Source organism: Cotesia glomerata, linkage group LG9 (assembly GCF_020080835.1).
Source record: "Cotesia glomerata isolate CgM1 linkage group LG9, MPM_Cglom_v2.3, whole genome shotgun sequence".
Classification (NCBI taxonomy): domain Eukaryota; kingdom Metazoa; phylum Arthropoda; class Insecta; order Hymenoptera; family Braconidae; genus Cotesia; species Cotesia glomerata.
In genome coordinates this window covers 3025847-3051624 of record NC_058166.1, presented here as the reverse complement: position 1 = coordinate 3051624, position 25778 = coordinate 3025847, and the positions used below count along the sequence as shown (strand labels likewise).

Sequence of the window (25778 nt, the reverse complement as noted above, 5' to 3'; positions counted from 1 at the left end):
AATAGCAACCTTGAGTTACCCTCTTAGTTACAACAACAAAATTATCATTGGTTTAAGTAACAAACAACTCTTTTTTTCGTAATAGATAATTTTATACTCACTGTTATTATAATTTGGTGGGTCACATCTATAGAGGAAGTCGAAATTAAAATGTTTGTGACTCATCGATACTATCTTTTCATGCAGTCTATTTATGAAGATAAATTTATCTATTTTGATATTTGGTAGGTTTTCTGTTTATATAAAAATTAGGCCAGTTAAAACTTAGGAAACAATCAAAGAGAATTTATAATTTACAACAATAAGTAATAATCAGTACGTACGTTGAGGACATCGTGAGTTGATGACATCCAAATAATATCGAATTACATACTCTTTTAGATAATGGCTTACCATTCGTTGATACAATCGGTAGAACAATTGTTCGGATAAGATTCTTTTTCCACACGGAGTGCTTATTAAGTGAGCCGGAAATCTTATGTTTCTCTCTTCTTTCTAAGAAAAATAATTTGAACAAATTAGAATAAAATTTTTGGATAATTTTTAACTTCCCGCTAAGAAAATCGAAGATTTTCAAAAATCGGGAAGTTATTGTTTTCACCCCGTTTTTCAAAAATCGAGTTTTCATCAGATCTCGACGTTTTGAAGGTCATAGGAAGCTTCCCTGACTACCCCCGCGATGTTGTCACTATGTCTGCATATGTGTGTGTGTGTGTGCGTGTGTGTGTGTGTGTGTGACTATGTCACTCGCTTATAACTTTTGAACGACTAAACCGATCGGAATCTACTAAACGGCGTTCTAAAGAGTTCCCTCAAACTTAGATTTTCTGTGAATTTGAACCGATTCGGACTGATAGACATTGAGAAATTTTGAAAAATCTAAAAAAAAATAGGAAAAAAATTTTTTCAAAAGTGGTTTTTTTTTAATAACTTTTAAACGGCTTTATCGATCAATTTTAAAAACTAATCCGCCTTTAAGCTTGAAAATCCACGTCGATCGCCACCAAGCTGGTCGAAATCGGTTGATTCGTTCGAGAGATATCGTGAACGAAATAAAACCGAAAAAAGTGTTTTTTCGGAATTACTCCGAAATTTTTGGTTCGATCAATTAAAACCTGAAAATTACTCATGAGGATGATAAAACTGCGTTGAATGCCATCAACCGCGTGAAAATCGGTTGATCCATTCAAAAGTTATTGCGGTTTGAAAATTCCAAAAATAGTGTTCTATGAAACTTCTATCAGACTTTTGAGCTGGGAGAGCTCAAATAGATAGAAATATTATTTCTTTGAACTCAGCGAGCTCAAAATATCACATAAATTATATTTTGAACTCAAAAATATCAAAAATGTCATAAGTACAATTTTAAGCGCCCATGAATGGAATTAGCGGACAGTTGCAGGGATGGCCTTTAGGGTGAACGGTTTTTCTAATTTTTTTTTTTGAAAAAGGCAACTGCTTGAAAAAAAAAAAATTAACTTTTGTACCACTATTTTTGAGATTTCCGAATTTTTTAAAAATAGTCAATATTGAAATTCGGGGATGAGGATAGTTAATGCGTTAGAGAAGTCTATAAAGAAGACTTACACCAAATTTCAAGTAATTCGGTTCAGTAGAACTTGAGAAATCGTGGGCATCGTTTTAAAAAAGACAGTTTCGAGAAAAACGCGTTTAAAGTTTCGCGATAAGTTTCTTGCAGTCTAGTTCCGGCCGGGCCGGTTTTGATGCTGCGGCAGCAAAACCATTTCTCCGTAAATAATTAAAATTTTTTAAAATCCTCCTGAAGACATATTCGTAAAGGGTTAAGCTTTGAAAGTATGTAAAAAAAATCAATTTTTTGAAATTTTTAGACCAGAATACCCCCTTAATCAAATTAAGGTTCCTTATTTGAAAAAATAGTTACAAGATTCAGTCGAGAAAAAAATTTCTTCAGTCCAAAAAATAATTAATGTCCTCGGTTCTTTAAATTTAAAGACGAAGCAATAAAATAAAAGTTTTGTTTTGTAATTAAAAACGAAATTTCAAAGAAATTTTGTCGACTAATTTAAAAAATCTCATTATTTTTGAATTCCGGGTATATACTTACGTATATTTTCCACCAAAGATCTTCAATTTTCTGATATTTATTAAGAATATCTTCTTTATCTTCAAGAGCAATACCCCGTGTGAGACTTGAGACTTCGAAACAATAATCAACATTTTTAAAACCATAACTACGATCCCAAGAGAAAATTTTTTCTTCATATGAGTTTATACGATCTATTATTTTATCAAAAGCATCCAAAGTATCTATAAATTCCGATACTGTCTGATTTATGTAATTAAAAGTTCTTTGATAAAAAAATTTCAAATTAGATTTGAAATATTCAGTCACACTTGAGCCACCATCTGTCAAATCTCTTAAATCTCTGAGTATATCTCTCGCATGGTCGAAGACTATTACACATTTTTCATCGTTGCTTAGCACTTTTCTAACCGGGTATTTTGTGGGCGTCTTGTCCGTTATTCCGTCGATAAATTTCTTTATGTTGTTTATGTCGTGGATGTCCGTGAAATTAATTGCATCTACGGATTTTTGCACCCAAATTAATACCAAAAGTGAAAAATAATAACGATAATTAATCTTCATTTTTTATAAGTTCAAATTTTTAGTCACTTGTACTCAAATTGTTCAAATTTTTTTTTCTCAATTATTTTTTAAATTTCAACCCATTATTTGTCGCTTTTTATGAGTAATTTTTTGAGAAAATAAACTTTGAATTTTATGAAAAATTAATGACCAAATAATTGTAAATTTTAGTTAAAATATTAATGCAGAATTTATATCATAAGACACTTTGTTGAAAAAACCTAAAAAATTTAGACGAAAAACACGCTCAAAATTTAAACGCAGTTCTCTCAACCGACTGTTTAAGACTAACATACAAGCATCTAAACTCAGCTTCCAATGACTAAGTGCGTAATATAATAGATACTGTAATACGTATGTATACTGTCTGAATTTCAGTATGTAGACCCACCAGAAACCTTGATAATATGGAATTTCCCATGACGCGTTAGTTTATATTTTTTTATTTACTATCTCATGAGATTAGTTAGCTTTTTGGTTTTTTTCAATCTTTATTGATGTAATAATTATTTTTCATATAACCTGCATTGAAAATGTGAGTTTCAATGCCTGTTGAGCCAACCGAAACTAGACAATTTCAGACCAATGTGACTGTGCCGGGCAGGTATCAATTATTTCTTCCCGGCGGACAGAAAATGACGATTTTCTGTCCGCGAGGTGAAGTTGCAGCTTTATTTTCAATCCTATCAATTGTTTGTTTATTTTATACCTTTATAATTGTCATTCTAACCGTTAAACTGTGCTGACATATTATAATTCTGTTATTAAGCATAAATAAGAATGATAAAAGAAAACTTGTCAATTTACGAATAATGTTTGGTAAAAAATAAACTATTACTTTCTATTTTATTATAAGTTTCATAATAAAATGGTGTTTTCGCTGTTCGTCTGAATCTATCTAGTTCTGGTTGGCTCCAGACATCGAAACTAGCATTTTTAATGCAACTTATATGAAAAATATAATGTGTGACGCGGGATGAAACACGATTTCAGACCGAGTGATGCCAGCCCTCGCTTCGCTCGGGCAGGCAACTTCACTCTGGTTTGAAATCGTTTTGTTTCATCCCTAGTCATACAATATACTATTATCTGTTAATAATTTGGTAACTTATTTGTAATAAATTATTCTTACTTGATTAATGCAATTTTTTTTACTTATTGCATCAAAAATGATCCGAGAAGAAATTTTGAAGAATAGATAATAGTTTAAAAATACTGAAAAACACGCTTTTTTCTTCGAGCTCAAAAGCATAGGAAAACAATCTCTTTGAGCTTGGAGAGCTCAAAATAAACCATAAATTGTATTTTTGAGCTCGAAGAGCTCAAAAACGCCATTGGTGCAATTTTAAGCGCCTCAGTATGGAATTAGCGGGAAGTTGCAGGGATGGCCTTCAGGGTCAACCGTTTTCCTAATTTTTTTTTTACAAAAAAAACCAAAAAATTGTCACGTGTCACCTAATTTCAGTAAAGTTATTTAAATTTAATTTATAAGTATTGAATATTTAAAAAAATGCATTATTGTAAAATATCTAAAATTGGACTTATAAATAGCAAAATTGTTTCTATAATGTATAATAGTCTAAAAAAATTATTCTTCATTCAGGAGACAATACTATTATTTAATTTTAATAAATAAATTCATAAAAAAATTAATAAATATTTTATATTCGACTTTTTTACAAGTCATTACAAATTACTACATTTTAAATTAATACTAGATCATTTTATTACAATCTTTATCAAATGATAACTTTTTAGAGTATAATCTATTTACAAAAAAAATTATAGGACTACATGCAAAATACAGATTACATGGACCATGATTGATAAACAAAATTGTCGATGTCAAATATGAAAATGTCAAGTAAAAAGTGATTAAAAAAATAATTACAATTATTTAAATTAATTAAAATGAAAAAAAAGGTAGCTAATTTAGTCACTTTCAGAGCCGCTGCCACTTCCGCTACCACTACCACTTCCGCTGACAGATCTTGACCTTGAGCGTGATCTAGATGGTGACCTTGAAGCAGATCTTGAACGTGCAGATGATGCAGAAGGTGATGGCGATCGTGACTGAGGAGTCGCTGATCTAGATTTATGAGACTTTGCTGGACTGACAGAATTTGATTTTGATCGAGAGCGAGATCTAGATCGGGATAGAGACTTTGATCTAGAACGTGACTTTGAACGGCTTCTAGAGCGAGATGATGCTCTAGAGGAAGCTTGGGAGCCTTCTGCAAAATGAACACAATAATAATTATTACAATTCGGAACATTTTTGATCAATAAGCTAAAAAATTTTAAAAATAGAAGACACTAACCATTTTGATCATTTTCCTGGTCTTCAGCCTGTTCTTCTTCTTGTTCTTGACCTTCCTCCTCCTCTTCTTCTTCTTCTTCTTCTTCTTCTTCTTCTTCTTCTTCTTTTTCTTCTTCTTCTTCTTCTTCTTCTTCATCATCATCATTAGGTGGTTCAAGTTGTCTTTCTCGAATGCAATGCATATTGTGCTCACTCGCATTAACTGGACGATGTTTAACAGCCAAAAGTGTGTTGTTCAGCTGCTGTCCAGGAGCTTGACGACGCTTACGGAGTCGCACGAGTGTGTCAAGTTCATTGTAGTACAACTTCAAACAAATTACAATTAATATAATAGTAGTCAACAGTTAAGAAAAAAAAAATCCTTAAAGCTAAAAAGGTATGTGTGAAAAAACAGTCAAAGTAGATTTTAAGAACCTCCAAACATCCAGATCTAATCAGAAAATGATTTCAGGAAATGAAACTAAAAATACTATTATAGCTTAATTTTTTGAAATTTTCAATTTTTGTCTGGAGAAGCTTAAAATTTTATTTTAATTTATTTCAGTAAATTTTCACAAAAGAAAAATTAAAAATTTTAAGACATTGGAATGTATTAGAATTTCAGTCTTACTTCCAAAAATCAATTTTTCGTTCGATCTCAACGTTTTGAGGTCCTAGGAAGCTTCCAAGAGCTTTAAAGAGCTCAAAAGTTTAGAGCAGCTAACTCTTTGAGCTCGGAGAGCTCAATATAACACACAAATTATTTTTTTGAGCTCGAAGAGCTCAAAAACGTCCTATGTGCCATTTTAAGCGCTTAGATATAGAATTAGCGGGAAGTTGCAGGGATGGCCTTTAAGATCAACTGTTTTTCTAATTTTTTTTCTTAAAGCTAAAATATATTTTGAGATATGCCCTTTTAGCATTAGTAACGTGATATAAAACATTGGCAAAGCACAAATTCAGATCAAGACCTTTCCGATGATACTAAATTAAATTAAAAAATCTCATTTTATCATATAAATAGGGTAGAAGTACCGTTTGTGGCCAGTGTACCTTTTTTGGCCACTTTATTTTCAAATCATTGGATAAATATTTCTGTAAGCACAATACTTTATGAATTCAATTCGTATAAATGTACTAATATATAAATTCTACAAAAATTCTACTTGAAAAGATAAATTTTTTACAAATTCACTAGAATATTAAGTGGCCAAAAATGGTCCTAAGATGGTCAAAACCGGTACTTCTACCCTAATTAGCTTAAATTAAAGATGATCATGTGAAACTTAAAATAAATTTAATAGATTTAAGCTAACTTTTACAGCTTAAAAATCATTTAAAGAAAAAGGGCCGAAATACGTTCATTGAAAAATTTTTTAAAATTTTCAAAATCATTAAAAATAGACGAATAATAGCTTAAATTGAAGGTAACTAAATAAAGTTTGAGATTAATTTAATAGAATTCATCTATCTTTTACATCTGGAAAATTATTTCCATAAAATATACGAAATTCAAAATTTTTTAGAAATAAAAAAAATTTTAGAACAGCCACAACTCGTAAACTAACCGGTTGATTTTGCTCATCTTCGAACTTGATCTTAGTATTGATCCACAAAATGAGCCCACAAAATTTCGTAAAGATTGGTTGAGAACTGTGGGCGCAATCCTGCTTACATGGCGCGTTATATCACAAATACCTAAATAAACTTTTGAGCCAATGCCATTTTTCGACATTACTCGATGAAATGAAACATATTATGACAAAATTTTCTTAAAATTACGACATGAGACCGACTACAACAGATAGACTTCTAAAGAAGATAAAATTTTCGTTTCTCCCTCAATTATATGGATAATACAACCAAAAATTAAATCATAAAATGAACTTACGCCATCATTTCTCATGACTAAGAAATAATTATCCTCATTGCCGTTAGCCCCTTTTTGGATGACATGCCAGTTGTACTCTTTGGCCATCTTGTATTCATATTCCTCATCATCTTCGTACTCAACCCCCGCTGCAAAATCTCTTCTGCGTTTCTCCATGGTCTCTTCCAGCGGAAGGAAGTAAGCAACAAACTGTTCGCCATTTTCATCCTGAACACCCCGAAGCACAGCTTGAGACATAGCTTCATACTCAGCTGTTGAAGTTTTCTTCGTCACAGCTTCAGATTCGAAGATGACATGAGCGCAAGGATGCTTCCACATGTCGAAGTCTGGAAGTACTGGCAATATTTCTACTGGTACCACGTCATCTTTCCTGTAATGTTTCTTGATCGGTTTCTTTATATCCACGAAGGTTTTGTCAATAGCTCGGATCTGGCTGTCACGGTCCTTGTAAAGGTTTTCCGAAACGAAGTTCTTCTTCAAGGTGAATCCAACTTTAGCCTCGACTTTGTCCATGGTTTGCGGATTGAACCGGGTCTGCTCTGTTGAAATATACTCCGTTCTTCGGAGCCAAGACACACTTTTTGCATGGTAGCGTGATCGGACTGAGTTCTGGGGCATGTAAACTTCGTCCTCCAGTAGTTTTTCATCGTCTGGATGCAACTCAGCACAAGGATCCAGGACGTATGTGTCACGGTTTATCAAGTCTATTTCTACACCCAAGTCGTGCTCGGTCAGAATTTCGTGCTTGCAGCTACTTTCTAATGTTGTTGGGTTGTATTGAACGAATCTGGAAATTAAAAATATGGTTGTAGGTGTTTGATGGTCAATTTGAATCGGAGGGGAGCTAGTTTGGTACTTTACCTCTTTGCGTCGAATGGATAGTTGATAAACTTTACATCAAACGGTATGTCCGGTAGTGTGTTGCAATACCTGACTCGGGATAGCAATTCTGATCTGAAAAATATTTTTTTTTTTTTTTTAATGAAATAAATTATTATTTTTTTTTTAGGGCAAATACCCCAATAAATGGATACCCCCCAATAGATGGACAAATATTATTTCCAGAAGCAATTACATTAGTTTTAAGAACAAAAATCTTTAGTCGTTATTTTTTTTTATGTCTACAAGTAGTTCTAAGAGCAAAAAGTAATTTTTTTAACTTTTTATTTAAAATAACAATTTAAAAAAATTATTTAAATTGGACATCTCGAGGTTTTGCTCCAAAAGCGCCACCACTAGTAAGCATGTGACAGATAGCTGGTGGACGTTATTTGTTATTATTGTTAAAAATAATAAAAAAAGTAAGATTTGTACATATGATTACGCTTATATTTCACTAAAAAAACTAGAAATATAATATTTTAATGATAAAATTGAAAAAAAATAATAGAATTTAGTGTCCATCTATTGGTAATACTTTTCTGACCTCTATCCAATAGATGGACATTGAGTTTATATGAAGAATTTTCTTATTTTTTTTTTAAATTTTATTGGTGGATCAATGTGAGAATAAGAGTAAAGATTATAATAAACAGACGTACTGAAAATAAAAGTATTACTATGATTATTGAAGAAATTGAAGAGAGAAAAGAAAACGCTAAATAAAAGAGAAAATTGAGGGAAGGAAATTTAAAAGCGAAAGAAAACAGACCTATTAAAAAGAAGAATAGAAAACATAAAATATTTTTAACGTTGTGTTTTATAAATTAATATTTATTATTTATAAATTATTAGTATTGTTTATACTAACATATTTTATATGTTACTTTGCATGAGAAAGCATCACGTGTTCAAAAATAATAAAATTACTTTATGATGTATTTTGAAAATTACTATCCGATTTATCATTTTTTCTCTTTAATTTTATCAAGCTTTATTTTTTAGTGGAAAAAATTAATAAATTAATTATTTCTGATATAAATAATGAATTGAAAATATCGCTTGTAAGTAGTGTCCATCTATTGGTATTGACTGTCCATCTACTGGAGATTTTGTCCATCTACTGGAGTTTTGGACTTTTTCTTATATTGCACGACTCATGGTGCGAAGCATCAGAGAGTGCTTTACGATCGAAAAATTTTTTTCGCCTCATTTTAGCAACTATTTTTAGTATTATAGCCTTGTTAGTTCACGGAATCAAGATATTTTGCATACTATTGTCGAGATAATTTAATGAAAATTAATTCCATACTTTCTAAAAATTGATTTACTGCAATAGAAACGGAAAAAAACATCAAAATAGGTCAAAAAATTTTCCTGTCCGTCATGTATGAAACCCGGAAACACTGTAACTTGTGAAAAATCAATTATTTGAGTTGAATTTTTTTTTAAAAATTCTAATCGACGATTGTAGGCCACTGAATGCGAATGGTTAATTAATTCAGTGTCGTTTAATTACAATTAATAAAAAACGAAAAATACAAGACTGTATATCTATATATCCATGTAAAATTAACATGGATGGTGATATATCTATATCTATAGATATTATGTACATTCTATTCCACCAGGGGCGCTTGTGCAGTACCTTCCTACTACAGCTGTTTTTTCGGCAATTAATTTTGAACGACTTAAGGTAGTTGTAGCGTGATAGGCATTTCAACAGAAAATTATGAAATTTTTTTTATTGAAAGATAAATATATTAATAATTTACTACCAAAATTTCAGATCAATTGACCGCACCGTTTTTGAGTAATTAATTTTCGAAATTGTATCTTTTACACTTAGCGGTATAGAGAGATGATAAAGTTAGTATGAAATCTTTGGCCCACTCGAGTGGTATGGAAGATTTCATACTAACTTTACCATCTCTCTATACCGCTACGTGTAAAAGATGCAATTTCAAAAATTAATTACTCAAAAACGGTGCGGTCAATTGATCTGAAATTTTGATAGTGAATTATTAATATATTTATCTTTCAATAAAAAAAATTTCATAATTTTCTGTTGAAATGCCTATCACGCTACAACTACCTTAAGTTTTTTTTTTTTTTTTTTTTTTTATATTTCATAATTAAATGAGCATTATGAGTCGTGCACTTTTAGATTTTCCAAACTTTTTACTAATTACTACAACGTTTTACTTATTTTTTTCTGGTTAATTATATATTTTTACATAAATATAATTTACTTTATCACAACTTATCTGTATATTACTACACAGAAAAAAAAATGTTCTTGGATCAAGTACTTATTTTTGAAGAGCTCAATATTCTTGGTTTGAGTAAAAAAATTCTTGATTTAAGAAAAATTTTCTTGATTTAAGGAAATTTTACTTAATTCAAGAATTTTTCCTCTTGATTCAAGACAATTACCCTCTTCAAAATTATATTCTTGGTTCAAGAATTTTTCTCTTGAATCAAGTCAGCTTTTTTTTTGTGTATATTGTTTTTTTAATAGAACACGAGAGTTTGCTTAACCGTCCATCTATTGGGGTATTTACCCTATCTTTGAAATATTTATCGTTTTTTAAGAAAAAAAATAAGAATATTAAGATCAAAAAGATTTTAAGTAAAAATTACAAAAATTTTTTGGAATCTTCAGCGACTTTGAAAAATTTATTTATAAGGACATAATTTTGGAAACATTTACAATTTATTTTCGAAGTAATTTGGATAAAAATTATTATTCTTTTTTTTTTTTTTTTTTTTGATAGAATGAAAAAAGCAACATTGAACTTATTCATTAACTTGAACTTATAATAAAAAGCAAATAGTTCAGTCGATGATAAAAAAAGTAGTTTGTTGTGAAAAATCAAGTCAATGTTTTTAATTAAGGAACTGTTAAGAACAATTCAGTATTTTTAACTATTTTTTTGAGATAATAGCAGGAACAAATATTTTTTGAACTAAAGTTTTGAATGAATAAAAATTAACTGTTTTAAAAAAGTCAGAAAAATAAAAAAATCAGAAGTGTAAAATGGATTATTTTTTAAAACTATTTATTCAAGCCAATATATATTGAGTCACAGTGGAAAAAAAATTTTTCATCAAAAATAAAAATATTTACAGCGAATAATGACGTGAAAATTCAAAATTTGATTTTCAAAAATTCTGGGAATAAAAATAAAATTTTAGTAAAATTCTATTTCATTTAAAAATTTTTTAACAATAGTTAATTTTTACTTTTTTCAAAATTAAAATCCAAAAAAACTGTTTTTTCAATTTTTTGTTAGTAGATAAATATCTCATTTACATAATTAAAAGAAAACTATTCAAAAATTTACATTTGTTTTTGAATTACAACCTTGAGTTTAACCACGGGAGGCCAAAATTACCCCCTCTTGTCTTTTCAGCTTCACTAATTAATAACTCAGCGTCAAATGATTATAGAGACTTCCGTAAAAGCTTATTTTATTGTTATTGAATCCACAAAAAAAAAAACTAATAAAATTTTTTTAATAACTTCTTAAAAGTTTCCGAAATATTTAATTAAATAACTAATTTTTGTCATCAAATTAAAAATCCCATTATTTTTTATAATATTTTCTATCTTTAAATTTCAAAATTGGAAAAGCGGAGGCTTAAACTCCAACCAAGCACTTTTTTTTTCTCATAGACTAGACTAAAATTCTTCCAAACACACGTTATTTTGATTACAAATGAATATTAATCATACCTTTTCTCTTCCGTCCTTGGTCGCTTTGCTCGATCACTCAAAGATCTATTAATGTGGATTGTTGGCGCCATTTTTTAGATAAATTAATAATTTTGTTTACAAAAAAATAAAAATAACAACAACCTCTCTCACTGGGCTATAAAAATTCTACAAAATCACTCTTAGTGTTACAACACTGTCCAAATTGAGAGTTTCAAACGTATTTACTCAAAAGTTTGTCTACAGCTTGAAATGACAACGTGAGAAAGACTGCAGACTATAGCGTAAAGCTGAAAATATTAACAGCGTTTTAAACTACAGAAGCTACTGCGACCTCTAGTATTCATTTTGGAAAAGCTATTGGCTATAAGCGATATAAAGTGTTACGTGGAAAATTTCAAATGCATATAACCGAAAAAAATAAATTTGGAAAATTTTATCTGAATTTTGATAATAAATAATTTTTTACATACATTTTAGGCTTGTTTATGTAGTTGAATGTAATTATTAAAAATTTGATATGAATTATTTATTAGTTTAAACAAAAAATACGTAAATAAATAAACTTTGATCACACACTTAAGGGTCATATTTTTTTTAACAAAAAAAAAGTTTTACGCCTAGAAAATTTTGAAAAAGATCAAAATTATTTTTAAGCAAGAGAAAATTTTTTTGAGCCACAAAAATTTGACCTTCAAAAAATTCTTAATATTTTAAAATCATTTTTTGAGTTATAAAAATTTATTTTCGAGTCAACAATTTTTTCTTTCTACACGGAGAGAAAAATATGGAAATCATTCCTATAATTTTAATGGAATGTTTTCCTATACCATTTTAGGAGCGATTACTTAAATTATGGGAATTGTACCCATAATTTTTGGGAAATGTTACTATAATTATAGGAATTATTCCTATAATTATAGGAACGATACCTATAATTATAACTATAATATCGGCATGATTCCTATAATATATAGGAATGGTTCCCTTAATATATAGGAATAATTTCTATAATATTATAGGAACCATTCCTATAATATTATGGAAACCATTCCCATAATATTATAGTGATGATGTCTAATAATATTGAGATATTTATCATTACAACTCAAGTTATTTGTGACTTCCCTGTCGAAGATATTAAAAGAAATTTATAAAATTTAAAATTACCCAAACGAGCTTTCAATGTTATTCAGTATTATTTAAGATGATTTGGAAGTTGGAATCATTTCAAATAATATTAAATCATCTGGAAAACCAGAAATTATAATATTATTTTATCATTCAATATTATTCAAAATGATTCGAACGTTTAAATTATGCTAAATAATTTTATATCATCTGAAGAACCAGAAATTTCTATATTATTTTATCATTCAATATTATTCAAAATGATTTGGAAGTTGAAATCATTTCGAATAATATTAAATCATCTGATGAACCAGAATTTTCAATATTATTTTATCATTCAATATTATTCAAAATGATTTGGAAGTTGAAATCATTTCAAATAATTTTAAATCATCTAGAAAACCAGAAATTGTAATATTATTTTATCATTCAATATTATTCAAAATGATTTGGAAGTTGAAATCATTTCAAATCATTTTAAATCATAAAATAATATTACATTTTTTTATTATTTGATATGATATAAAATGATTCGTTGTAAAATTTATGCTTGAAAGTCAAATCATCCTGACAATTTGGGATGATTTGAAATGATTAAACCCGCGTCTTTTCGAATCATTCCAAATGAGATTTCTTAATCAGAGATTCGATGACCACTTTGAAGCATTTGAAATTATTAGTAATTTCGATAATTTTACTTGCTTCCCAATAACATCATTTGAAATATGTAAAGTAAATAATATTGTTTATATAAACAATAAGAGTTAGATACCCAAAAGGTGGATTTAATAAATACTCAACGTATGTATTGTAAATAAATAATTTGTTTAAAAATAAAATGAAATTGTAAAAATAAACAATGAATTTAAATATCTACTTTGCTCCTCTAATTGTATAGTAAGAAAATATCCCTTTTATTAGAGAAACTTTAGAATTGCTACAATATTTTTCAATATTATCTAGCACAATAATAACTGAGTTGGAATAAACAATTTAAGATTAAGTACACACATGAGTAAAAATTATGTAAAAGAAATCTTTTCTCTCTAGAGAAAGATCAATTTTTTTTTACAAAAAAAAAATTTATTAGCAAAAAAAAATATAATTACTTTATATTTTTGAAGTGATTGCTTCATTATTATGAACATAAACATTTTTCTATTATTATGTGCGTCATTTCCAAAATATTATAGAAACCATTCCTTTAATATTATAGGAACCATTCCTATAATATTATAGGAAACATTACCATAACATATTAAAGCTATTCCATTATTGTATAGGAATGTTTCCAAGAAACTATGGGTATGGTTCCCATAATAAGTATAGGATTGATGCCTATAATGATCATTTTATTATAGGAACCATTCCCATAATTTTTGGAAAGGTTTCTATAAATTTCTTTCCGTGTATGTTAAAAAAAAAAAAAATACCGTTTATGGCCATTTATTGTTCAAATAAGCAATAGAAATGAATTTATATTAATAAACCATTGCAAACTCAATTTGTTTTAATATATATTTTTTAAAACTCAACAAAAATATGTTTATAATACTATAATTTTTTATAAATTAATTCAAATGTTAATACTTTGTATTATTAATAAAGTTATTTACAAAAATACGAATCACTTTTTATGAAAATTTTCATTGATTTATCTACAATTCATACCCAAAAATTCTATGCATCAGAAAAAGTGCGAGAGATACCACCATTTACTATTCACTATGAAAACTATGTATAGTTTCTATACTACTTTACCTAGACGCTGTTTATATTCTCAATTCTAAGGTACAGTAAACTGTCACTAAAATTTTCTCATTGTTACTTAGCAACTGACAGGGAACATATCGTAATACTCTCCAAAGTTTTCTTTTAAGTACTGAAAAAGAAATTAAAATTGTCAAAGATTTTATCAAATTTTGGTTTTTAATTTTTGATTTGACCAAAAAAAGTGACCAAGAATTCAAAAAGGTACAATAAATTTGCTTATAATTTTTAAATAATTTTTATAATTTTTTCGGTGCTTTTAATTCTAGCCGGTCAACACTAAGAAGAGCTCCTGTTACCGCAGTGATAAAGTTTTTCTGAAAAACTTGAACATATATCATCAAAAACAGTGTAATAGTAATTTTCAACAATAATGTGGTGGTGGTGGGTCATTCTACTGACTATTTTTGGTCTCGCAGCACTCCTGATTGTGTATTGCCTGTGTACTCCAGTGAAATATAAGTACAGGCACAGGGCTCAAATGGATGAACTGCAAGCAATGGAACGCGGTCATTGTTAAAATTAATATTAAGGTAGTTTCTCTGGAAAATTTACTTTTCACCGAAATTATCAAAATTTTTTTACCAAAATTCACTCGACGTTTCTGAGTAATTTATTTTATAAATTACTTATTTACACATAAAGATATAGAGCTCTAGAGCCGGCAGAGTATCACGAAAGATTTCATACTTACTTTATTGGCTCTCCTTTCATTATACACTTTTAAGTACAAAAAAAAAAAATAATTAAAAAAATTAATTTTTAGTAAAAAAATTTTTATAATTTTGGTGATTAAAATCTAAGACATGAAAAAATAAAAATTGTAATTTTAAAAATAATTTTTCTGTAATTTATTATCGCTCTGATTATTACTTAAATTAAAAAAAAAAGTACTTTATTTAAAATAAATTTATTTAGACACAATACAGATGATTACAGTACATAAGTTACAACTTTGTAAACTGTATATTCGATACATTTAGTCCTTCCCAGGTCAGAAAACTGACCCTCTACTCTCGCACCCTTCTCCCAACTTTACTCAAAACTTTGATATTCTGCATCACCTTTATTCTCTCACTCTTCTCTGTATTTCAAGGATACTCTACAATATATTTTGCACTTAACCGTATAAAAAAAAATTGTCTTAAAATTGTCGTTCGTTTAAGATCAAACGTGACACAAACTAAGACTATTTTAAGACTCTTTTAAGACGCCAAAAAAAAAATTCCGAGCAGATTTTTGAAAATTTTGTTCTCGAATTTGTTGTGAAAATTAATTTTTAGAAATTTTTTAGACGATTTTACGATTTTCTAACCGCAATATTTATGAGTAAGATGTTTTTAAATTGAATTTAAAATTGTTAAAAATTTATTATCTGACAATTTTAAGACTTTTCTAAGACATTCCGTTTTAATGTTCCCGGGCTCTGTCGCTGTTAGCTTATCTTAAAATAGTCTAAATTTTTTTTAAAGATTTTTTTAAGACTAATTTAAGATAATTTTAAAACAATTTAAAGACGCTTCATAATAATTTTCCGGAGCTGTCACTGTGATGTCATCAGAAAATAGCCTAAAAATTTTTTAATATTTTTTTTTAAGATTTTTTTAAGACTATTTAAAAATTATTTTAAGACTTAAATCTTAAAATCGTCTTGAAAAAATCTTAAAATAGTCTTAAAAAAATCAAAATAATTATTAAAAAATTTTTAGGCTATTTTAAGATGATATCACCGTGACTGCTCCAGAAAATTATTATGGAGCGTCTTTAAATTGTCTTAAAATTATCTTAAATTAGTCTTAAAAAAATCTTAAAAAAAAATTAGACTATTTTGTGATGAGCTAACAGCGACAGAGCCCGGAAACATTAAAACGGAACGTCTTAAAAAAGTCTTAAAATTGTCAGATAATAAATTTTTAACAATTTTAAATTCAATTTAAAAACATCTTACTCAAAAATATTGCGGTTAGAAAGTCGTAAAATCGTCTAAAAAATGTCTAAAAATTAATTTTCACAACAAATTCGAGAACAAAATTTTCAAAAATCTGCTCTCGGAATTTTTTTTTTGGCGTCTTAAAAGAGTCTTAAAATAGTCTTAGTTTGTGTCACGTTTGATCTTAAACGAACGACAATTTTAAGACGATTTTCTTCACACGGGTACTATCTCGATAGGATCATACATTTTCTCTCTCGCACTTGGCCTATGAATAGAAACGTTATGTGTAAATTAATGATAAATAAATAAAAATTTTCATAAAAAGTTATTCGTATTCTTGTAAGTAATTTTGTGACCTGTAGTACAAAGCATTTTTTTTGAAATACTTAAGTATAAATAATTAAATTATAATTTTCATTATATTAAAGTGTGCATTAATAATTAATAAATATTTATTTATTATAGATTAAAAATTTTAAATTTTATATACTAAAACTCCTTAGAGTTCACACTGGAGGCTTGCAAAATTTTCGAGATAAAAAAAAATCTTGCTAAGACGATATTTTGAAAAAATTAAAATAAATTTTTAATTTTCTACTAACAATTCTAATACTTTTAAGACTTATCTAAATCACATATTCGTGCAAAAGATAGCATAAATTTAATCTTTTTTGATTCAATGCAAAAAAAAACATAACTATCATAGCATTAATGTTTCCAGACGATTAGTTTTTTGTCTTGAAAAATGCTTCTACTTGTTTAAATGAATCGTAGATCATGACAAGCTAATCTACAAATAAAAAACGTTGTAAAATGAATAATATTTCTTTACGTATAAAACAAAACCTAGCGACGTATACTTTCAGTACGATTACAAACCACCAGTTTATAATGTATCGTTTGCTAATTTTTTTCGTTTTGCAAACTTGGGTCCAGTCTCAAGTCTACAAGTAAGTATCTTTGATTTCTTCCGTCAATTTCTTTATACTTAAGAACATGTAGGACCAGTGAATATTTAAATTTTGAACAAGATATTGGGACGTTATTTAATCAAGTAATTATTGAATAAAAAATCATTAAACTTGTCTGGAGTACGTAAATAATAGTACTTCGTAAATTGATTCTTTCATTTTTCAATTTAATCATTGAAAACAATAACAGAATGGAAAATAGATAGGTACTGTTCAAGTGTAAAACTGTCTTCCCTATGCAGGAAACCCCCAGAGTTGACAAAGGGGCCAGGCTTGGGCCAGTACTGGGAAACCTAGCTTCGGCGTACCTGTATTGGCCCATGCGTGGGCCAGGCTGTTTAACCCAGCCTCGGCCATGCCAATGATTACCCAATCTTGGGCCAAGACTGGCTAACTCAGCCTTGGCCATTCATTGGCGACCCAAGCGTGGGCCAAAACTGGTTAACCCAGCCTCGGCCATGCCAATAATTATCCAAGCTTGTGCCAAGACTGGCTAACCTAGCCTTGGCGATTCATCGGTGACCCAAGCTTGGGCCAAGACTGGGCAACCACGCCTTGGTCGGCCCAATTATTACCCGAGCCTGGGCCAGAACTGGGTCACCCAGTCACGGCCACAATGATTACCCAAGGGTTAGCCAAGATTGGGAAACCTACACTGAAAAAAAAAATTAACTTAATTCAAGAGAAAAATTCTTGAACCAAGAAAATAACTTTGAAGAGTTTAATTGTCTTCAATCAAAACGAAAAATTCTTTAATTAAATAAAATTTACTTAAATCGAGAAAAATTTCTTAGTTTAAGAATTTTTCTACTCAAATCAAGAAGATGAAATTCTTAAAAATTATTTACTTGATTTAATTAAGTAAATTTTTTTTTCTTTGTAGCCATGGGCGTTGAATAGCAACCAAGACTTGAGCCAGAATTGGGTAGCCTAGCCTTAGCCATTCAATGGGAAATTCAAACTTAATAAATCATTAAGTAATAGAATTTTAAACAGTAAACATTTATTGTTTAACGAATATTTGCTAACAAATTCTAAAATTTAAAATTTATTATTTAACCAAGACAATTGCATATCGTCAAAATTGATGTAGTCTTAAAAAAATTAAAATATAATAATTTACAGTTGAATTTTTAATATTGATAATTTTAAATATGAAAATTTATCATAAGATATTAAAAATATACAGAACGATGTACAAAGTTTAAAGTAATATAACAACTTGACTCTTTCATTTTTTTTAACTATAATAAACATTTGTAAAAAATAGTTAATTTTCATCGAAACACAATATTAAATAACATAAATTATATAAATAATAAACCGTCACACTTCGTCACTATATAGATTTAGCTTATCAGAATAATAAGATGTGCATCAACTTATCAGTCGTACGGTGTAGGGGTTAGTTATCGGTCTGGCAAGCGCGCGGCTCGGGTTCGAATCTCGATTAGAAGAACGGATACGATTTTCACACTTTATTTTTTATAATTAGCAACAGTTAGGTTTGAATGTACTTTACTTACAAAATAAAATAAAAAAATAACATTCCAATAATTCTTTTTTATCATTTTTTATCAAATGGCATGGGCCAGACTTGAAAATTAACTATGGCTCAGCCGTGGTAACCAGGCTTAGCCCATCGTTATCATCCCAGACTTCAACCAGGACTGGGCCAAGCCTGGCTTACAAGCTTGGCCCTGAGTTTTACATAGTTGAGCCAAGGCTGGGCCAAGCTAGGCCCCGTGGTACTTTCCTCTATGGGTATCTCAGGACCCATCATATAGTCAACTAAATAAACTTTACAATAAAGAAATTACTAATAAACGTACAATCAATATAATCTTTGTGATTGATATCATTTTTTAGTTCTTCTTAGTTTTAGTTCAGATTACTTATAAGCCAAAATTATCAAAATGCTGCTAGATTAGGGTAGAAAACTTTCGAATAAACAAACCAATATATTCAATTGGCATTTGTTGTCACTGGTCCAGACTGAATTACCGACACCAGATTGTACTACAAGTTCTTAACCAATCATTTCAGATCACCATGGCACTTCAAATGTGCAAATGGCCGCTGCAATAAATATGAAATAACACCAGAAGTAAGCTCGCCAAAATCTTTGAAAGCATGTCAACTACTTTGCGGCGACGTAGGTGCATTGTGGCCAAAACCAACAGGTCCATATTCCCTCGGCACTTCGATAGAAATCATAAACCCCAGAAGAATCACACTACGTTTGACTAATCCAAAATCTAAAGTCGGAAAATTGCTCATACGCAAGGTTAAGGATTTCAGAGTAAACTTCAAGAAGCTTGAAGCGAAGTCATCCACTTCTAGTAGCGTCGGACTTCATATCATCATCACTGGCTTAACGAACGACGATGATGCTGCTTTGACCCTTGGCACCAACGAAGGTTACACGTTGAACATACGGCCGGAAAACTCTTCGTTTATTTCCGTAGCGATCAGCGGAGAAACTTACTTTGGAGTGCGCAATGCTCTGGAGACGCTGTCGCAGTTGATAGCTTTCAACGACTTAACCAACGAATACCAGATGCTAACAACTGTTTCGATCACCGACGCTCCTGTTTATCCGTATCGCGGAATCTTATTAGACACCAGCCGCAATTACATAGACAAGAAAACCATATTGAAGACACTGGAAGCGATGGGGATGTCCAAATTGAACACATTCCACTGGCATATAATAGACTCCCCAAGTTTTCCTTACGAGAGTCGCACATGGCCGAACATGTCCCGATACGGAGCCTATTCGCCTGAAAAAGTCTACACTGCTAACGATGTAAAAGAAATTGTTGAAGCTGGTATTTTTCATGGTGTGCGAGTGATTCCAGAGTTGGATGCACCAGCTCATGTGGGTGAAGGCTGGCAGTGGCTTGGTAAAGATTCTGTTGTCTGCTTTGGCGCCGAACCTTATGGTGATTACTGTGCAGGACCTCCGTGTGGCAGTTTGAATCCTACTAGTGAGAAGGTCTACGAAGTGCTCCAGGGACTCTACAAAGATATGCTGGAAGAATTCAAGCCTGAAATTTTCCATATGGGTGGAGATGAAGTTAAACTTAGTTGTTGGCGGTCATCAGAGTCTATTAAAGAATGGATGAGACAGAAGAATTGGGGCACGTCCAAAGATGATTTTATGAAACTTTGGAGTCACTTTCAGACCCGAGCTTATGAAAAATTACAAATTGCTAATGGCGGAAAGGATATAAAGGCTGTTTTATGGACGAGTACGCTTACGGATGATAGTTACTTGAAACACTTGGATCCTCAAAACTATATTCTACAGATATGGACAGATGTCAAAGATAGGACGATCAAAAGATTATTGGACAACAAATTTCAAGTTATTTTTTCAAATTATGACGCACTTTATCTCGATTGCGGGTAAAAAAATAAAAATTTTTACCAATCTTATCCATTTACATTGGCATATAATTGTAGACTCTTCTATACATGCTCATGATAATATATTTGTAAATTAAAAAAAATCTTATTTTCAGCTTCGGGGGTTGGATTGGAGCCGGAGAGAATTGGTGTTCACCCTACAAAAATTGGCAGAAATTTTACGATAACTCACCTCTACAAATCGCTCGAAGCCAAGGAGTTGAGAGCAAGAAATATCTGATTCTTGGTATCAATTATTTAAATGATTCTAACCAAAATATTATATTTCTATAAAATATTAAATAGTTTTTTAAATTGATAATAAATTTCGAACTAAGCGTATTTTCGTACAAATGGAAGATTCTCTAAAATGGAGTTAGACAATTTGCTAATTAAAACGACGATATTCATTCTTAGGAGGTGAAGCTGCCCTTTGGACAGAAATTGCAGGCAGTGCGTCAGTGGACAATCGTCTGTGGCCTAGATCAGCCGCAATGGCTGAAAGATTGTGGGCTGAGCCAGGTTCAGGTTGGAAGGCTGCTGAGCAACGATTGATTCTTCATCGTGAACGATTAGTTAAGAGAGGAATTTTCTCTGATACTACTGAACCTGAATGGTGTCAGCAGAATCAAGGTCACTGTAATTAAAATATAGTTGCAGAAACAATCATGGTTATAATATATCAAATAAAATTGATGCCATCATAATAAATTTTTTTATTTTTGAACTAATCACGTTTTTATACCTATTTAACTGAATAAGATTTATAATAAAATTGGATGAAAATGTTAATAACATACCTTATGATCGGAGACCTTATATCCGTACGACATTACATTTTAGGCGTTATATTCGAGCGACTGATATGATGATGAAGATGAACACAATAATGATGACAATGATGATGACGATGATGATGATAATGATGATGGTGACTGATGATGATAATGGTCATGATGATGGAAGTGATCATAACGATGAGGAATATGGTAGAATGAAGGAATACAAAAACTTGGAAGGAGTATAGGAATAGAGCCCCCCAGTTGTAAAATTCATGTTAATATTAACTGATTGTGGTCTTACTGTTGCGGATATAATGGTCGAAGGATCTAATGGGGCCATTTATTAATTATGTAAGGGTATTGAGGAGGAGGGGGAGTTAAGAAAATCTCTACATGTTCTCATATTGGGAACGGGGGGACCGGGGAAGGGGGGGGGGTGAAATTCATTCTTACGTAATATTTTATGGATCAAAATTCAGTATTAAAAATCTAATTCTATTTTGGATTCAAAATAGTTTTCATAATTTTGAAATTTACAGTTGAATTTTTATTTTGTTTAAATAATTCTTATGACTATTGAAAAAAAAAATAACTTATTAAAATTTCATTTCTTTTTATTGTTATAAATGTTTAGTTCTATAGAAAAAATTATATTACATTTTTCCGTGTATTATCGTATTTTCATTATTTAAAAAATAAAAACATTTCTTGTTGAAAAAATTTTTACTTGTTAAAAAATAAAAATTATGGATCCACGTTGACCTGTAAGTTTTAGTGAAACTGATCCTTTTCTAACATAACAGTTTATTATTTATAAGATCAAGATAAAATCTTACGTTAGAAAAGGGAGGGGGGTTCAAGAAATCTTACATATACTTACATGGGAGTAGGGGGTCAAAATTCACCAAACTTGTCCTTGCGTAATTAATGAATAGCCCCTAATTGCACGGATATATTGGCCATAGGAGTAAAACTAATTTTTATACATTTTTTTTCGCGGTGACCAATTATTTTTAGTAGATTTTATAAAAATCTAACTATTGCAGCCATCCTCATGGCGCAACTTTGAAAAAATTTAGTCGTTTTCTCACTCAGTTCGTCGAGCTGAGTCAGAAAATATATATAGTTCAAAAGTTTATATATGTATGTATTTATATATATATATATATATTTATACGATATAACGCGGCTTGTCAGCACGATAGCGTTTTCAATTTATAACCGATTCTTCTCAAACTCAACATGCTTTATCTATCGATCAAGACCAAGGTTAAGTTCGAAGATGAGCTTAATCGGGCGAGTAATTTGGAAATGACAGGATTTTGAAATTTTGAAAATCGTAAAAATTGATGTTTTTACTACTTCAACTTGATATAATTACTGATCGAGACAAGATATCAAAATTCGGTAAAATGCATCGTAAAGCTCTTTTAATAAGCTTCAATTTACACTACTCAGAAATGGTAATAGTCTCAATATTACTCCTTTTAGAATTCGTTTAATGAAACAGTTTTACTGTTGCAGCCGTTTTAGAATTATTGTCTGCATCATAGCTTAATCATGATGTAAATTCAATAATTACGATAATGATTAGTCTCTCGTGTAATGTTTTCAGGTAATTCGTCAGTAAATATGTCACAAATTAGTTCTATATATTGTTTTCTTCAATTAAAATTTTATCCGGTTTCAAACATCTGATTGATTTGCAAATTGTTGTTCCTAAGCAGTTATTTAAAATTTAGTCATTTATAATTCAAATTTTATAATCTTTGCAATTCTTTGAGAAACTTTTTCTTCAAAAGTTAATTTTTTTCCAAAATTTGTTCTAAATAGTTTTAAATTTATCATTGAATTTTGTTTTTAATTCATAAATAAGTTGTACATTTTTGATGTTATTCTATTATTTTATTAAAAATCAATTTTCTTTATTTGAAAATTCTACTTCCATTTCGGCTGCCGAATGGCCTTTTTAAAGTATGCAAAGTATTTTGGGTCTAAATTTCAAATTCAAAATTTTTCTGATTATTTACAATATATTCTTCGTAAAATTATAAATGTACAAAAATATAACTATATACATATAAAATTCTTTAATAAAAATTCCAAGGCTTGATTATCATTATACTCTATTATACACAATGTAATTTCATACGGCAAAGGTATGAATTTTCTAAGATGCGTAATTCTCCGAAATTTTTCTATAAGCCTCAAATTTTTTCAAATTCAAAAATTCTTGCTTTTAAAACAACGATAAACTTCCTCATACTAATCTGTCCATCTTTAATCTTCCGTTCAAGATTACATAACGATTTAGTGATAGCTCCAACAAGTTTCTTATCTTTGATCATCAGTCGTAGCGTTGAATCATTGAAACATTTGATCGCAAGTTCATAGTAACTCATACTTTCGCCTTCTTAATCAAATATTTCATTCTTCAAAGACATCGATGGCAGCCGCCGTGAATTTACCCTCGTAGCAGACACTGCAACCCTGGTTATTTTCTGTCTCACATCCAAGGTCAAACGTCGGTTCCCACGATGAAATATTCCTTGACAATTAACCATTTTCATCGCAATTACAGTAGCGATGTTATATTTTTCTCTATCAAGAGCATATGTGAGTAATGTGTTGTTGTTAATGTCTGTAACCCTCAAACTTGGGTTATACTCCAGCAAGACTCCAGCCAGTGCTCCTTTGTTATGGATGACTGCAAAAGTCAACAGATTTATTTCTTCTTTAAAATTACAACACCACTTTGCATAGCCGACGTATTTTAGAAGGACAGATTGACTGAACAGAGCGTCTACGTCAGCATTGGCTCGCAGTAAATACACCACCTGGCATTCGTGGTCAAGCAGATCTACCAAATGAATAGGTCTGGTGCTATCATCAGCTACTTTATTAACATCCGCGTGATAGTTATTTATCAGCGAATTCACAAAGTAGTTGTCATCTTCTAGGCATGCAAAATGCAATGCAGTGTATCCGGAGAAAGGCCCAGTCGTCATTATGGCGGCGTTAACGTTAAAGGATGATCTGTTGATTATCATCTGTTTGATGTCCATCCATTTTGATCGTTTATAGCTTGGTAACGCAATGGAAGCTCTCTTTTCCATTCCTGTGAAACCATTTTTCAAATTGGCACCTGTTGTAATTTGTGAATTTATTATTAAAAATTTTATAATATATATAAGGACATGCAATTGATAAACAAATTGAAGGTGATTTGATCATTGTTAAATACTTAAAAGATTTTTTATACTCTGAACCAAAAATGTAAATTCTGTTTTAGAATATGAAGTGCTTACCTCTTATGTCTTAAAAAATTTTCCAAAATTATTTTGGAAATTGTTGGAATTTTTGTGGTACCTGAAAAATATTTAAAATCAAATTATTTAATAAAAATAAAAAAAAATCCTCGAGTTTTTAAATTATGAATGATAAATAATATATTGATATTGACCTCAGATTTCACTCAAATTAATTTCAAAAAGTTTACTTTTTATCGATTTTGAATTCATTACATGTGATATTTATTATTTTTATTAATTGATTATTTATAATTAAAAATTTACAATTATAAACTTAATCATGATTGTATAATATATCGTAAGTTTTCAATTTCCTATTGATATTTACAATTTGTTTACTATTTTTGAGAGTACGTAAGGTATAAAATAATTCATGGTACATTGCCTGTTGTTGGCCTAGGCAATCCCGCTTGGAAAAGGTTTATATGTTCCAAAATATATGATTAAATATATTAATATTATAATGTGATATATGGAACGATATATAAAATCATATCTATAATTTTGACACAATAATATAAAAAAAAATATATTGTAAATAAATATATCATTCTCATGTATAAATCATATATTCATCAATATATTTGCTTCATGTATGCACGATCCATATGTGTATCGGTACAACTTTTTATATATTGATACCTTATACTTAAAATAATGTATCGATAAATATATGGTATCACATATATTCTTCATATACAGTACATGATATATTATATATGATTTTTATGTATTCGGTAATATAGCAGATGATATATACTAAGCGATGTATGGATCACCATATAATAATGAATATATTATTTAAAATACATGGTTCCATATATAGAATAAAATTACACTTTTCAATATAGACAATTTTGCCGCCATATATTCATCACTCATTTGCAATATATTGTATAATATATTTTGAATGATATATAGTATTTTCATGCGGGATAGGCGACGCAGCGTAATAAGATAATAAATATATTATACATTTTGTTCGAGGTATCGGCAGTTGGGAGTCTATATTCTTTAAAGTAGCCTCTAGTGGTCTAGTAAAATGACAATTAA

The 25778-nt window shown here is 29.8% G+C and overlaps 2 protein-coding genes and 1 long non-coding RNA gene across 5 annotated transcripts; 2 read left to right on the top strand and 1 right to left on the bottom strand.

Annotated features, from left to right (window-relative positions):
• The first annotated feature begins 1510 nt into the window (after positions 1-1510).
• On the top strand, positions 1511-25778 carry LOC123271488. Its single transcript, XR_006510886.1, has 3 exons — positions 1511-1653; positions 15707-15724; positions 25764-25778. It is a non-coding gene; the product is annotated as an uncharacterized LOC123271488 (long non-coding RNA).
• LOC123271487 (RNA polymerase II-associated factor 1 homolog) lies at positions 4523-11704 on the bottom strand. Of its 3 annotated transcripts, none has more exons than XM_044737835.1 (6): positions 11438-11704; positions 7681-7773; positions 6820-7606; positions 5057-5254; positions 4951-5011; positions 4523-4863 (listed from the first exon to the last, which is right to left on the bottom strand). In XM_044737835.1, the coding sequence occupies exons 1-6, from the start codon at positions 11506-11508 to the stop codon at positions 4562-4564; spliced, it is 1512 nt and encodes a 503-aa protein (XP_044593770.1). In that variant the 5' UTR covers positions 11509-11704; the 3' UTR covers positions 4523-4561. The 3 variants fall into 3 exon arrangements, with proteins under 3 accessions (XP_044593770.1, XP_044593771.1, XP_044593769.1); XM_044737836.1 differs by having other exon boundaries at positions 4951-5008; positions 5066-5254; XM_044737834.1 differs by having other exon boundaries at positions 4951-5254.
• LOC123271486 (chitooligosaccharidolytic beta-N-acetylglucosaminidase-like) lies at positions 17092-21334 on the top strand. Its single transcript, XM_044737833.1, has 4 exons — positions 17092-17200; positions 19268-20632; positions 20749-20879; positions 21050-21334. Exons 1-4 carry the CDS (start codon positions 17142-17144, stop codon positions 21277-21279), a joined length of 1785 nt encoding a protein of 594 aa, XP_044593768.1. The 5' UTR covers positions 17092-17141; the 3' UTR covers positions 21280-21334.